The sequence below is a fragment of the Platichthys flesus genome, chromosome 12 (assembly GCF_949316205.1).
Source record: "Platichthys flesus chromosome 12, fPlaFle2.1, whole genome shotgun sequence".
Taxonomy (NCBI): Eukaryota; Metazoa; Chordata; class Actinopteri; order Pleuronectiformes; family Pleuronectidae; genus Platichthys; species Platichthys flesus.
Genome location: NC_084956.1, coordinates 1,528,403 through 1,541,590, shown reverse-complemented (window position 1 = coordinate 1,541,590; position 13,188 = coordinate 1,528,403). Strand labels below are relative to the sequence as shown.

At 45.1% G+C, this 13,188-nt stretch overlaps 1 protein-coding gene across 5 annotated transcripts in view; it reads right to left on the bottom strand.

The window, feature by feature from the left end:
- Positions 1-13,188, bottom strand: part of wdpcp (WD repeat containing planar cell polarity effector) — a 63,457-nt gene that overhangs the window by 24,853 nt on the left and 25,416 nt on the right. For all 5 annotated transcript variants that reach the window (XM_062400980.1, XM_062400984.1, XM_062400983.1 and 2 more), the window contains 3 exons: positions 12,809-12,923; positions 8,030-8,166; positions 5,098-5,289 (listed from right to left, as the gene is read on the bottom strand). In XM_062400980.1, the coding sequence (XP_062256964.1) occupies positions 5,098-5,289; positions 8,030-8,166; positions 12,809-12,923 (444 nt within the window). The remainder of the gene's footprint in view (positions 1-5,097; positions 5,290-8,029; positions 8,167-12,808; positions 12,924-13,188) is intronic.

Below are 13,188 nucleotides of genomic sequence, written 5' to 3'. Positions count from 1 at the left end.
AATTACTATGTCCACAACCGCAGTGTATTCTGTTTCATTATGAAATCATGTTCTTGACCACAATTATGTATTTATTCAACCACTACAACCAATTAAAGGTATTTATCTATAATGTAATGAGCCTCAAACACCAATGGATGTGGAATGTCCTATATTCACTGTGAAGTTTGAAGATAAAATAAAGGATTCATTCAAAAAACTCCTTATTCACATCATCCTTATATTTATAAAGACGTGTCTGAGCAGCAGCCTCATTACACCTGAGCATCCAGTGAAAGATTATCTTAAATATATTTAAGATAATTAAATATTTACTGCACAATATTTAGCAACTAAACTTGACCCACCATGATTTGTGCCCTGGACCATGACTGGTTAAAAATTCCATGAGTGTCTCCAAAAGCAAAAATATTTATCAGACTGCAGCCTCGACGCAAAGCACCAACTGCACTCTGTCACACATTCACAGTCACAACACCTATCATAGCCAGCACAGCTGCATCTCAGCTCTGGGTCATCTCCGAGGCCATGCTGCGCCGCGTTTTCCATTTCATGTGGACCGAGCGGAGGCAAGCGAAATGCACCTGAAGGCAACGCAGCTGATTTGGGAGATTACAGAGCGCAGCACTCAGGGACTCTCGGGGTTGTGGCGTAAACTGCAAACACTTACATGCTGCTGTAAAGTGATGAAACACTAACATCAGGGAAATGATGAGATAGCTGCAGCTGACGGACTAGTTTTAAAGCTGCGTGCTATGATGGCTGCACTTTAAATCGCACTGTATGCATTAAACTGTGGGATATTCAGAGGTGAGTTTTGTCTGCATTGATTCTATCTATCTACACAACTGCTACAAGAATAAAGTCTGATTAATGTTTTAATTTGGGAGTTAAAACAAAACCTGTAGCTTCTGACATACAGCAGACATGTGTTATTTTAATGTATTCATAAACAAAAGCATTGTTTTCCTGTGAACTCAAGTGAATGCAACATATTCCTTGTGTTTGCATGACAGCAAACATTTAGAAAAAATGATGAATAAGGTCTAAAGAGGGAAAGAGGGAAAGAGAGACAGAAAGAGAGGGAGACAGACGGACCACAAAAGAATCACAAAAGATGAAGAGGGAAAAGTGAAGTGAGTGAGGAAGAGGGTGGAGACAGACAGGGACGGAGGAAGAAATGCAAAGAGAGAGAGAGAAAGAGATAGAGAGAGAGAGAGCAAGAGAGAGAGAGAGAGAGAGAGAGAGAGAGAGAGAGAGAGAGAGAGAGAGGGAGAGAGAGAGAGAGAGTCCTTGAGTAAGTAGCTTTCTCCTGGTTATTGGTTTCAGTGACTGGTCAAAACTATTCTTCTCCATTCTTCTCCCCTCTCTCTCTCTCTCTCTCTCTCTCTCTGTCTCTCTCTCTCTCTCTTGCCTTCTTTTCCCCTCCGTGGCGTGGAAGATAAAGCGGACGGGCCCGACTGTGTGGCTGGCCCTTGTTCACAGCAGTGGCCTTTTGAAGCCAATTTTCCAGCTCACGGAGCAGAGAAAGACAGGGAGAGACGGGCGGAGAGAGACCGGCCGAGGGACTCTGAGGAGAGACGAGGGATGAAGGGATGAGGGGGTGGTGGTGGGGAGGTGGTGGTGGTGGGGGGGGGGGGGGGGTTTAGGTATGTGAATTAGGGTTAAGAGTTGAGGTACTGATGTGAGAAAATACACAGGCACGGCGGAATTACCAAACTGAAAATTTCCCTCACACCTCCACTGTCATAATTGGTGCCACTGAACATAATTAGAGTGCAGAGGGAATATTTTTCACTCGGCCCCTGAAAACTGCAGCAGAAGTGTTTCCTGTGAGAGTTTTCACAAGGCAGTGGAGCTTGGGGGTAATTCTGCTCTTTGGATTCCACACTCGACCCTTTCATGGTCCGAATGATGACTCCAGTGCACGGCTGGAGATGTGCTTCCTACTGCACATGCTTTACTGCACCTTTAATTCTCTATGTTTGATGTTCTAGAGGCAAATTCACCCATTTTACATGTGATTTAGCCTCTTAACACTCTTACTTAAACACAGTGTTCTCCCAGCTGAGGAGGGAATGAAGTGCAGGTTGTGGAATATATCTAATTTTGTGCAGTTACACCTTCTCTCAATGCAAATGGGTTAATTCAAGGTTGTTGTTAATGCATTGGTTTTGTTCAGGTTCTTGTTGTTTTGCAGGAGACGCAGCAAAGTGCTGGAGTCAATAATAATTAAAAAGACAGCAGAAATCACACGGACGCAGAGAAACTGCTGGGTGACAGATAACGGACGTGTTCACAAACAACCACAAAAAACCTGACTTAAAATAATAAATAATTCTGCTTCTTTCTTTTCATTAAGATTATTAAATTCCAGGAAATGGTTTGTTTGTGTTTGAGTGTGTGTTTGTTGGGGTGTGGGGTGGGAGGGGGGGGGGGGGGGTGTTAAAAAGAAGGAAACATGAAGGGATCATTAAAAAAACGTTAACTGATCGTATAAAAACAAACTATGTGTATGTGTTTTCCTCTACTTCCCACCTCCACCCCCCCTGTGTGCCTTGGCTCCACTTATCAGCATGTGGAGAGGAAGGTGTGGGGGGGGGCATATGAATTAAGACCACATAGGGAAAGAAATCAGACTTTTTTAAATGCCGAGAGACTGGCTAGAAAATTGGCTTAGTGCGGCAGATAGCGAACTGAACAAAAGGAACATATATATGAGCTTGAAGTGATTGAAGTAGCTGGCGTCTCCCGATGTGTGCCCGGCGTTTGATTCCTGCCACGGCTCTTATATAAACTGCTCGCTTAATTTCACACCGCGCATCTGAAAAATGACAACAAACGCTTTCATTAGAGGCGCGATGCTGCAGCCCCACGAAGACACTTTAATGTTCTTGAAGCGTGGAGGAAAGGAAGGAGGGGGAGGGGGGGTGAAGGAGACAGAGAGAATAAACTAGGTGAAGGAGTGTGATAAATGTGGAGAGCGTTCCAAAAACAAGAAGCTGAAAAAGCAGCGAACAGCATCTGCTTTGATTATTTCAATATTCATGTGTCCCCCCCCCCAACCACCACCTCCTCCCATCCCTCCTTCATTCTCTCCTGCGTGAATGTGTTTTCCTCACATGCGATTGGTAATGCTCATCTCCTCTCCCTCGCCCAGACTCCCCTCTCTCTCTCTCTGGAGCGGTGAATATTTTGCATATGTTTACCGAGGTTCACGGTACGAGGAGAAGAGAGTTAAGCTCGGTTCGGTAATTTGGGATCTTTCATCTGCTGCGGGCACGAGGCCAGGTTGACACAGAACAGGGTCACGGGCAGGGTTTGTGTTTTTTGTGTGCGTGTGAGAGAGTGTGTGGGCGTTTGCTTCCACGCGGCACCGCAGCTTAGCTCTCCTGCTTATTTCATACGGTGAAACATGGAGGTGCAACACAGAGGTGCCACCCTCGAGGTGACTAACACACCGTCCCCAATCCCATCCATGCAACACAGGCCTCTACTGCAGCTTCTTCACTGTGTCCTCACTGTGTGTGTGTGTGTGTGTGTGTGTGCACGACAACCAGCTTGAGTTGTGATTTGTGGCTTCACATGTCTCATATAAGATGATGCCACAGGACAGGATGCAGAATGTAGAATATAAAAACTTTATGTCCATGTCCATCATCGTCTCTCGTGTCTGAATTCAACCTTCCACACCGAGAAGAAGCCTCTTCATCATCTCCAAGAAGTAACTCTGTCCATCAATGAACCACGACAAACAATATCCATCAGTGCTTTCACATTATCAAACACTGAGGAGCCGGTTCTGGCTCAGGAAGCAGCTCCGGTCATCCAGTAACAGGAGGGTCGGGGATTCAATCCCAGCAACTCCAAGACACTGAACCCCACGTGTCCCCCGATGACTGTGTCAGAGTACGATAGAGAAAGTGCTGTATTAAAAAGTGTATTAGAAAGTGTGTGTTTGTATGTGTGTGAGTCTACATTTTACATTTCAAGGAGTCAGAAAGTGCAACAAGCAGGCGAGTGTTTTCCCTGAGGCAGAAGAACTCCAGAGGAGGTTTCCACGAGGCCTCCCGATCAGATGACTTTGAAGACACCACAGTTTGAGTCAGATCCCTTCAGGAAGAAGAAGTTAGACGCTGACTGCTTCGTCCTCTTTCAGCCGCCGCTCAGAGCTCATTTCACAGACGAGGGTTGAAACAGCTTTTCCTTTAGCTGTAGCCGTCTTCACACAATACCGCTGTCCGTGCCAGCTCTGCACAGATCCACCTGTCGACCCCGCGCTCCATCTAACAATCACTCGTGAAGGGGAGACTTAAATTCCTTCACTCGGGATGGCAACTTCATCCCGGGGGAAAGAAGGGGAGCAATCCTCCATTTTCCATACATTGATGGATTGCTGGCAGGATACCGAGGTCGCAGAAGAGGACACTCTGCACTCCTAGTCTGTGGCTCTGAATCACACAGAGAATCAGTGGCAAGCCAACATTCAACAAGAGCATACTTGAATTATTGCCAAAATACGGACACAGCTTTTGCTCCATTTATACAAGAACGCCACCGGCTGTTGTACCACTTGATATTCCTGCGGTAACCCCGTGAGAGTCTCCAACAGGACAAGGTCATACACTTTCTCAAAGTCAAAACACAGAAGCTGAATGGACAAACTCCTCTGACCTCTTCCATATGCTTACACAGGTAAAGGGTGTTTCCACGATCCAATCCGGGCATCAAGGATTTTCCAGGAGGTGGAATAACCTCGACTGGCAGAGAGAGACTGTCGATCTCAGTCTGATCGAGCTGCTTGATGAAGACAAGTGGAAGTCAGAAAGAAGACAAGCGAGAGCAAGAGGAGGCTGCAGTGAAGGTTCAGAGTGTTTCTGTGAGTCGAGAACTTCAGCCAGTAATTGACTGCAGAGGATTCTACAATATGAAATATGATGAGCTTTTCACCTTCTGAGCATTTCTCCAAAAACTTCTGACCCCTAAACCATCGGCACAATGTGATAAAAGGTTGTTTGTTCTATGTGGGTTTGAATAAACTCACATGAAAGCTCAGACAGAGACTGAAAACTTTCCTCTGGACTTGATGTAATTTACCTTGAGACCTTCAGTGGGGGAGCAGCTGAGGAGCACCAGGTTGTTCCTGTGTGTGTCTGTGGGACTCCAGGGCCACAGCTCCTCACCGGCCTCGTCTGAGTTCCACCAGCACAGCGCCACATCCTGGAGACGGTTGAGAGCCACGCGTCTGTGAAGCCTACAGCCGCGTGAGCCCACGTCCACAGACACCACCTGGACACGGACGACAAGACGGACAACACACTCCACATCAACACCAGCAGACACACGCACACAGTTAGAGTGTATTTCATGAAGAAGGGGAAGTTAGGAGAACATCATGAGGTGATTCATCCATTTTGATTCTCGTCTCCGGCCTGTTCCATCACCTCAGGGCTCTAAAACTTCTGGAGCCTCAGATATTCCTCTCGTCTTTCCTTGATTGTGTTTGTGTTGATGTCTCAGGTTGTTTTTTCATCTTCCAATATTAATGTCTGTGTGTGTTTGGTTCTGTCGGGCTTGTTGTTTTAGTGATGTGCATATTTTTGGGAAGGTCTGCTACGCTCTACAGGCCACAACAAAGAGACGCACGGTAATGAGCTCTCGTGGCGCTCGGGGCACACACACACACACAGAAACACACACAGAAACACACACAGAAATACACACAGAAATACACACACACACAGAAACACACACAGAAATACACACACACACACACAGAAACACACACACACAAACACACAATCAAACACACAGAGATGCGTACATGAATGCATGCATGTATGCACACAAACACACATGTACATACGTAAAAATGGCATATATGGTCAGAGAGTTCACTCGCACACAAAGACCCACATTCACACACACACACACACACATACACACACACACACACAGACACACCCCAATATAATTCACAGGCCTTTCATACAGTGTTAATCTCCAGACACACTTACAAACACAATGAACCAGTTACCAGAGTCGGTGGCTAACATACCTTGGGCGAACACACACACACATACACACACAGACACACACACACACACACACACACCTCCATGACCTTTGTCACGGTGCAGATGAGTGGTTAGGATGTGACAGATAGAGGGAAGGCAGAGGTGAAGGAGGGAAGAGAGAGAGGAATAAAAGGTGGTAATGACAAAAATATCAGATTGTTTGGATTTGGACAGAACAAGGGAAGAGGGGTGATGACCAGCTTTGTGCACCTCAGCTTTAGGGAAATGGAAATGGAGGGAGGAAAGAAGGACAAAACAAAAGGCATACATAAGTGGAGGAAAAAGTAAAATAATTGGATTTTCTTTCGTAGATAAATGGGAGGTTTGGGTCAAAATAAATGTTTGAAACCGGGAAGAAGCAGTCAGATGTAACATCTAAATCCCACTGGATGGAACAGGGGGTTGTCAAATGTGGGAATGTCTAGAGAAATTAAATAAGTAAGAAACACAAACTCCTCAGTACAAACAAAAGGCAGGGAACATGCAGAAATTAGTGTATTGACAAGCTGTACTGTATGAGTAGAGATTTCGGGTTCAGTGGTCCATGTCTGCCCGTCTCGCCCCCTGGGGAGGGAATTTGCTTTGGACACAAAATACAGAGACGAATGGAAATGATGGAAGAACATCTGATGATAACGGGAACAAAGACTTGCCCCAAATAGCTGAACGGGAGATCACTAACAGATTAGAAATGGAAAAAGAAGAAGAAATAGATCTGAAAATCAGCGGGTTAATAACACACTCTATCTCTCCCCCCGCACACCCTCTCCCTCACCCCGGCCCTGCCCACGTCCCCCCTCTTCCAGGTCTTTTCCTGCTGGCGTTTGCTGGTCAGCAATAATCAAAAACCACTTTCTGTGGGCTGGATTAGTTTAGCGCCCCCCCCCTCAATGCCCCCCCCCCCCCCCCCCCCCCACTCTCCCTTCTCCAGCTTAGCCCACTGGACCAGGGCAATGTGTATGTTTGTGTGTAGGTGTGTGTGTGTGTTTGTTGTGGGGGGATGGGTCGCTGAGCGTGCGTGTGCACACATGTGTATGCTGCAGGTTCCATGCACATGTATTGACAGGGGTGTGGGGGGGGGTGGTGGTTGAATGGATGTGTATGTGTTAGGGGGTAGTGGCCGTGGTGGGGGGGGGGGTGTCTTATCAGGACTCTGCTTCTGGAGACAGACGCACGGCAGGAACGATTGCCTCTATACACACCAACATGCGCACGCACCCACACACACTTTGACAAAGGGGTCTGGCAGTAATGTGATAATGCCAGGGTGAGCGGTTAGCCGGCGAGTGAGGGAGGACACAGCAGGGTTTTGTTTTGGTGGAGGCAGGACAGGACAACACATCATCAGACCTGTGTCTAGAACACAAACCACACTGCCTCTCAATGCACGACTTCATGAGCGATTCAAAGACAGGAACAGGAAAGAGAATTAGACCTGGACACACTGATCCCACAGTAAGAGCCCTGATCCCACGGTGCTCACAGTGAACCTACCTGTTGTGCACAGAGATACAAACACACATTGGACCAACACTCACTGCTTGGAGATGTTCTATATGACCATATGTAAAGGATACGTGGGTATCGAACTGACGCAGCAATAAGAAAATGGTAAAGTTGTGACCAAAAGGTAGATATTGAGGTGTGTATTTAATGTGTTCAGAGACCAGTAAAGTTATATTTACTGTATGTATAATATATATTCAGTATTCACACTTCGATTTTATAGATATGAAGAAAGAAATTCTATATGAGAACAGGATTTTGGAGGAGGGGGGAGGCGGACATGGATGTGAGACGACACATCTCATCTTTCTCTTGGTCTCGTCCTTCCTTTGACTTTCTACTTTTCTCTTTCACAAACACAACAGTGCGAACACGTACACACTGAAGCACACACACACATTACTGGTGCTTTCAGTGGACTCCTCCATCAGGGCCTTCTGCTGTACCTTGATTTCAGAGGGGGACAGTTTGTCTGTCCTCCTGCCGCTGTCTGGGGCGTCCTGGTTCTTCTTGTTGAGGTAAACTGCAGCCACTTGGTTGTGATCCAGGAAGGACAGCAGGATCAGCCTATCACAGAGCACCGCTGGGAATGACATCATCACGTGTACATCACTTAGTGTCAGGATTTAAATAAAACACAGTTTATAATTGAACTTTAAAATACAAAGAGTGTCTGGAATTAAAATACTTAAAAGTGAAATAAACCAATTTCTAGAGACTTTCTGGATTTACCTTCTCGGATTTTTTGCATTAGAGGATTGTTACAGCTGTTCCATCAAATCTATGTGGTTGGTTTACATCAGCAGTTTTAAATTCACTCACTTTAGATGAATTTATGTGACATTTGATGTGAACTGATCCTCCGGCTGCTTGTGAATCCTCTTCTGTGTCTGTGTGAATCTACATGTTGCTTTTCCACTGATCATTGTCAACACTTCATTAAACCACAGAACGATTTGTCAATATCTGTGTCATAGAGTGAAGTAGTTCAGTCTCACTTTCTTCCTCGTGTCTTCTTTCCCTCTCTTCACTTTTCTTTCCAGTTAGTTTCTCAGTCTCTTCCCTTCGCCCCCCCCCCCCTACTCTCTGTTCCTCCTTCCTCCCCTGTTCTTTCTCTCTCTCTCTCTCTCCTCCCTCCTGTCGCAGCACTGAAGGCTCTGAGACCTTTTTGTGGTGGAAACTTGATCCTGTTCAACTCTTCAGGAGCTGCGTGGAAACGCTGATTAGCAATTAAGCCCCCCTCTCCTTCAAATTAATCTGTTTATGAAACCAATTAAATGGAAAGGAAGGGGGGGCTGTTACACATGTCTCTCAGATATCCTGCTTTGAGTTGAACGAGTAAGGCTGCACCCCGAGATTTAGAAATCTAACCGGCAATTAACCACGGCATGTGTGTATTTATAAATGTGTGGGTATTGGTATGATTACACTTCAAATCATCCTGGTGTGTGGAAATTTCAAATTAATATGCAAATATTCAGGAGGGAAGTGCAGGAAAACACAGAGAAACTAGCATCTTAAATCAGGTCAGTGGAGTCTCTGTCCCTGTGCTGAGGCCGGATTATGAAGCATTTGTAATGAAAACTGGTCCAAGGCTTAAACCACTCCAAAATACAGCCATTAATGTTGCAGCGGCTTCTGCGAAAACAACGCTTAATGCAACAGTAAGCGTCTTTGTAATAGATTACAGACAAATCAAGTTAAATGCAGTTTAGTATTGATCTCTATGGGTGTCTACGGGATTAAGATTAATCCCATTCATTCCCAAATGAAGGATATGAAATCAGGCTGTGACCCAATCTGGGACCAGGTGGCTGATTTGGCATTAAGGGCCAGACCTTCATGACCCACTGTGGTACACCCCCGAGAACACACACACACACACACACACACACACACACACACACACACACCGGCACTTTCATGCACAGATAGCTACATATACATATATACATGCAAGCCTCGAACCATGCTTTACACATGCAGTGCCACACAACATTTCAACTTGCAAATTTGCAACCACATGCATAAAACAAGCAACCACAAATCAAAGCAAACACACAGTCTGACCTCACATACACACACACGCACGCTCTGTCTTACACACACACACACACAAAGATAGTCGCCTAAATCCATTTAATGCCATCTCCTCAGCAGCATGTTGACATAAGAGGCCAATGGGCTTAACTAAAGCACATTTAAACATGGGTAAATGAAACCGGCTATGAAAAATCACTTAAGGATGCTTAATCGTGGAGCATATGCACAGTTTGGCCCAGCCGGCAGCCAGAGGAGGCTGCTGTACTTTGATGGTGTAAAATATGTGTAATCTGCAGCTCTGCATGATGCAATCTGAGCTCATGGAAGGAACACGGACGTAACCGGCATTGAGGACGGAAAGTTTAAGAGAGGAGAGTAAGCCGTGCTTTGTCACATCATGAAACAAAGAGCCGACCTGGCTGCTGCTCATTGGCCGACTCAGTGAGGCTAACACACAAAAAGACACATCAGACCAAACAGCCACTTCAAACCATGCAAATATGAAAAAGGGATTTTCTTCAGTGTTTATACACCGACGCACTTTTGCTTTAGAAAGTTTCCAAACCCCGTTCAGAATTTTCTTTAATTCTTCTCTGTCATTACATAGTTACTTCAGTTTTAATCCTTTAGTTGAATAAAAGGAAATCAATTTATACTTTTATAAAAATGACAAATAATTGCTTATTCCAAGTTCTCACATAAGTACTTGATTCTTACTTTTTATTAATAACATGAAAGTAAACTAAATACTTTTTAATCATCTCTACTTTTATCACATCCTTTGAGTGTTATACTGAATTATCAATTCAACAAATCACACTAACCGTACTTATGCAATGGTTTGAACTGGTTTTCCAGGTTTGGGTAAGTTGGTTTTGAGAGAAAACCCTCACACATCAACTGGTTCTATATTAGAACCAGTTATATATGTTCTGTTCCTTCTTAGTTTGCTTTTTATGATTTTAAACGGACTCTCTTTCAGAATCACACCTTTGCAGCTGCAGTTCTCATTGCATGGTTTCAACTGGCAGAGACTCCTCCCTCGAACAGGCCTCAATGAAAAACCAGTACTTTCTTGTGCATGTCCTTTAATGTGCTCGATGCCAGTATCTTGTGATGTGTCATTAATCGACTCTATAACTGCTCTGACACAAACTAACACTTAAAAACTGTTTTGGTTCTGCTCACCACAAAACTTGTCATCTGTCATCGCCCCTGTCACAGTGTGTTCTTTTGAAAGCTACACTCTGTCCTCACAAACCTGTAATGATGCTTGAGAACAGTCTTTGTTCTTCTCTGTGACCACGTCTCTGCAAACCAGAGCTAGCAGCATCAATAATAAGTGTTTGTACATCGTTCTCTTGGAAATTGCATCATTCTTCATCTACTAGTTGTGTTTCATTCCCCGCCGACTGTGACCTCACACGCGTTCAGCTGCAACACGACCACCCTGACGCACAATTTAATTCTGAGGTGCATTTTTGCATTAATGAACCGTTTCATGGACAGATTCAACCGACCTGTGTGTTCTTCACTCCATTTTGATTTCATAGAAAAAATCCTAAGTTGATAACTAAGAAAATGATCGACAGCTTAATTGATATTAATAAAAAGTTTGTTTGTGGAATATATTTGAACGTTTGACATTGCAGAGGTGCAGTGCAAACTGCACACTGCAATTATATACAGACTATAACAAGTACCTTCTACACTTGGTAGCACAACACTGCACCAGTCACACCCTGACTTTCGTGAACTTTTTCAGTAATTGTAAATGTGTTGAATGATGTGATCTGGTCTGATTCTGGCATTGTCTCAAGCTAATTTAACAAGTGACAGATGTGAGAACAGCCTCTAACCTCCCCCCACCCCCACACCCACACAGACAGACACACACACACACACACACACACAACCACACAAAATCCCCGGAACCCAACCTCTCACAACCATTACTCTAATAATTAGTGCCTCTAAGGCTTTGAATGGAGCGCAGTGGGAGGTGAATGAGTGTGTGTGTACTTGGGTGTGTAAGTGTGTTCCTAAGTATGTGCCAAGGAGTGTGTGTGCATGTGCACACTACTCTCGGTGCACGTGTGCCTCTAAATAAAAATGGAGGTACAGTAAGTGCTTGTTGGTCGACATAAAAAAAAAAAGTGTGTGCACTTGTAATTACATATGTATTTCTGTGAGAATGATTGTGTGTATGCCTGGAAGTGTGTATGTGAGAGAGCATGTGAGGGGTTGTGTGTGTGTTTGTGTGTGTGTGTGTCTGTGTGCACTATGGGGGCTTTATCAGGTGTCTGGAGACCCTGGGCGGAAGTGGGGAGGGCGGTGTTATGAACAAATAATTGATACAGAAAGAAAGAAATAATTAGCAGATTTGGGCCGGTGTCCACGGCCCCTTATTCTCTCCTGCCAGGTCTGCCGAGCGAGAGAGAGGTCTGCCGAGCGCAGTGCGGGGGGGGCGGTACTCCCTGGAGGAGCGCGCGATGGAGGAAAAACACTGATGGATGCTCTTAAGGGAAGGCCCCTGGACACACACAGCACAAAAGGATTTGCCCGCAATTAGCTTGCAGAGTCGCCACGCTCACCTGTGGCACCTGCGACGTGTGTGAGTCGGCACTTGGGTGAGTGCGACTGTTTGCTGGACAAAGTGCTGAGGAGAGTGGTGTGTGTGTGTGTGATTCAGTGCATTTATGTGTAGGGTAGATGTGTGGTGAGCAGGTGTGAGCACACAGACAGTGTGACATGCGTGTGTATGTGTGCGTTGTTGATGGTTTCATGGTTTTAAAATATAACGCAAGACATTTGAATGCAAACGTCTTTGCCTGTTTGTGTGTGACTGAGCACGGAGGTTGTTGGAGCGGCCGTGGAGACAATGATGTTTGTGTCCTTCATTCTGCTTGAAGCACAGAGAACCTCTTGAATATTTAAGGCACATATAAAACCATCGTTTCCCTTTTTATTGTGATAACGGACATGTCGGTTATGCAGCAGCACAACAATCTGTCACAAATGTCTCAATTGCACTGGATGCTGTTGTTGAATTACAGATTTAAAACATGTTCAAGCAAATAAACACACAGTGTTTGTCAAAGGAGAAGAACAAGGTCCCCTGCTCCCTGGAGTTAGATGGAGAGGGTGTGTGTGTGTGTGTGTGTGTGTGTGTGTGTACTAACCATCAGTGATTGTGTTGGCTGGTAGTCTGCCCACCAATGTGCGGTCTATGCACACTTGTCTAAGTTGAGGTCCATTTAGGTTCAGAGTCACCAGCACTCCACTACGCAGCATCAACTGCAGGGTTGAAACATAAAACACACATATGACAGCGATTCAGTGGTAAACGTAGCTCGAACCAGATCAAATACAGGATCAGACTCAGAGAAGCAAAAAAGGAGTAAATGTTTGAAACTACTGTTTGAGCTTCATCCTGTTTTTCTTTATTGTGATTTGGCATGTCAAGCCTCTCAGTCCTGGATCCCTGCTATGGATCTCGTCTTGAGTTGTATTCTTCTGAGACGTGTGTGAAGGCAGAGGGAGTCGAATGCTGTCCAGACAA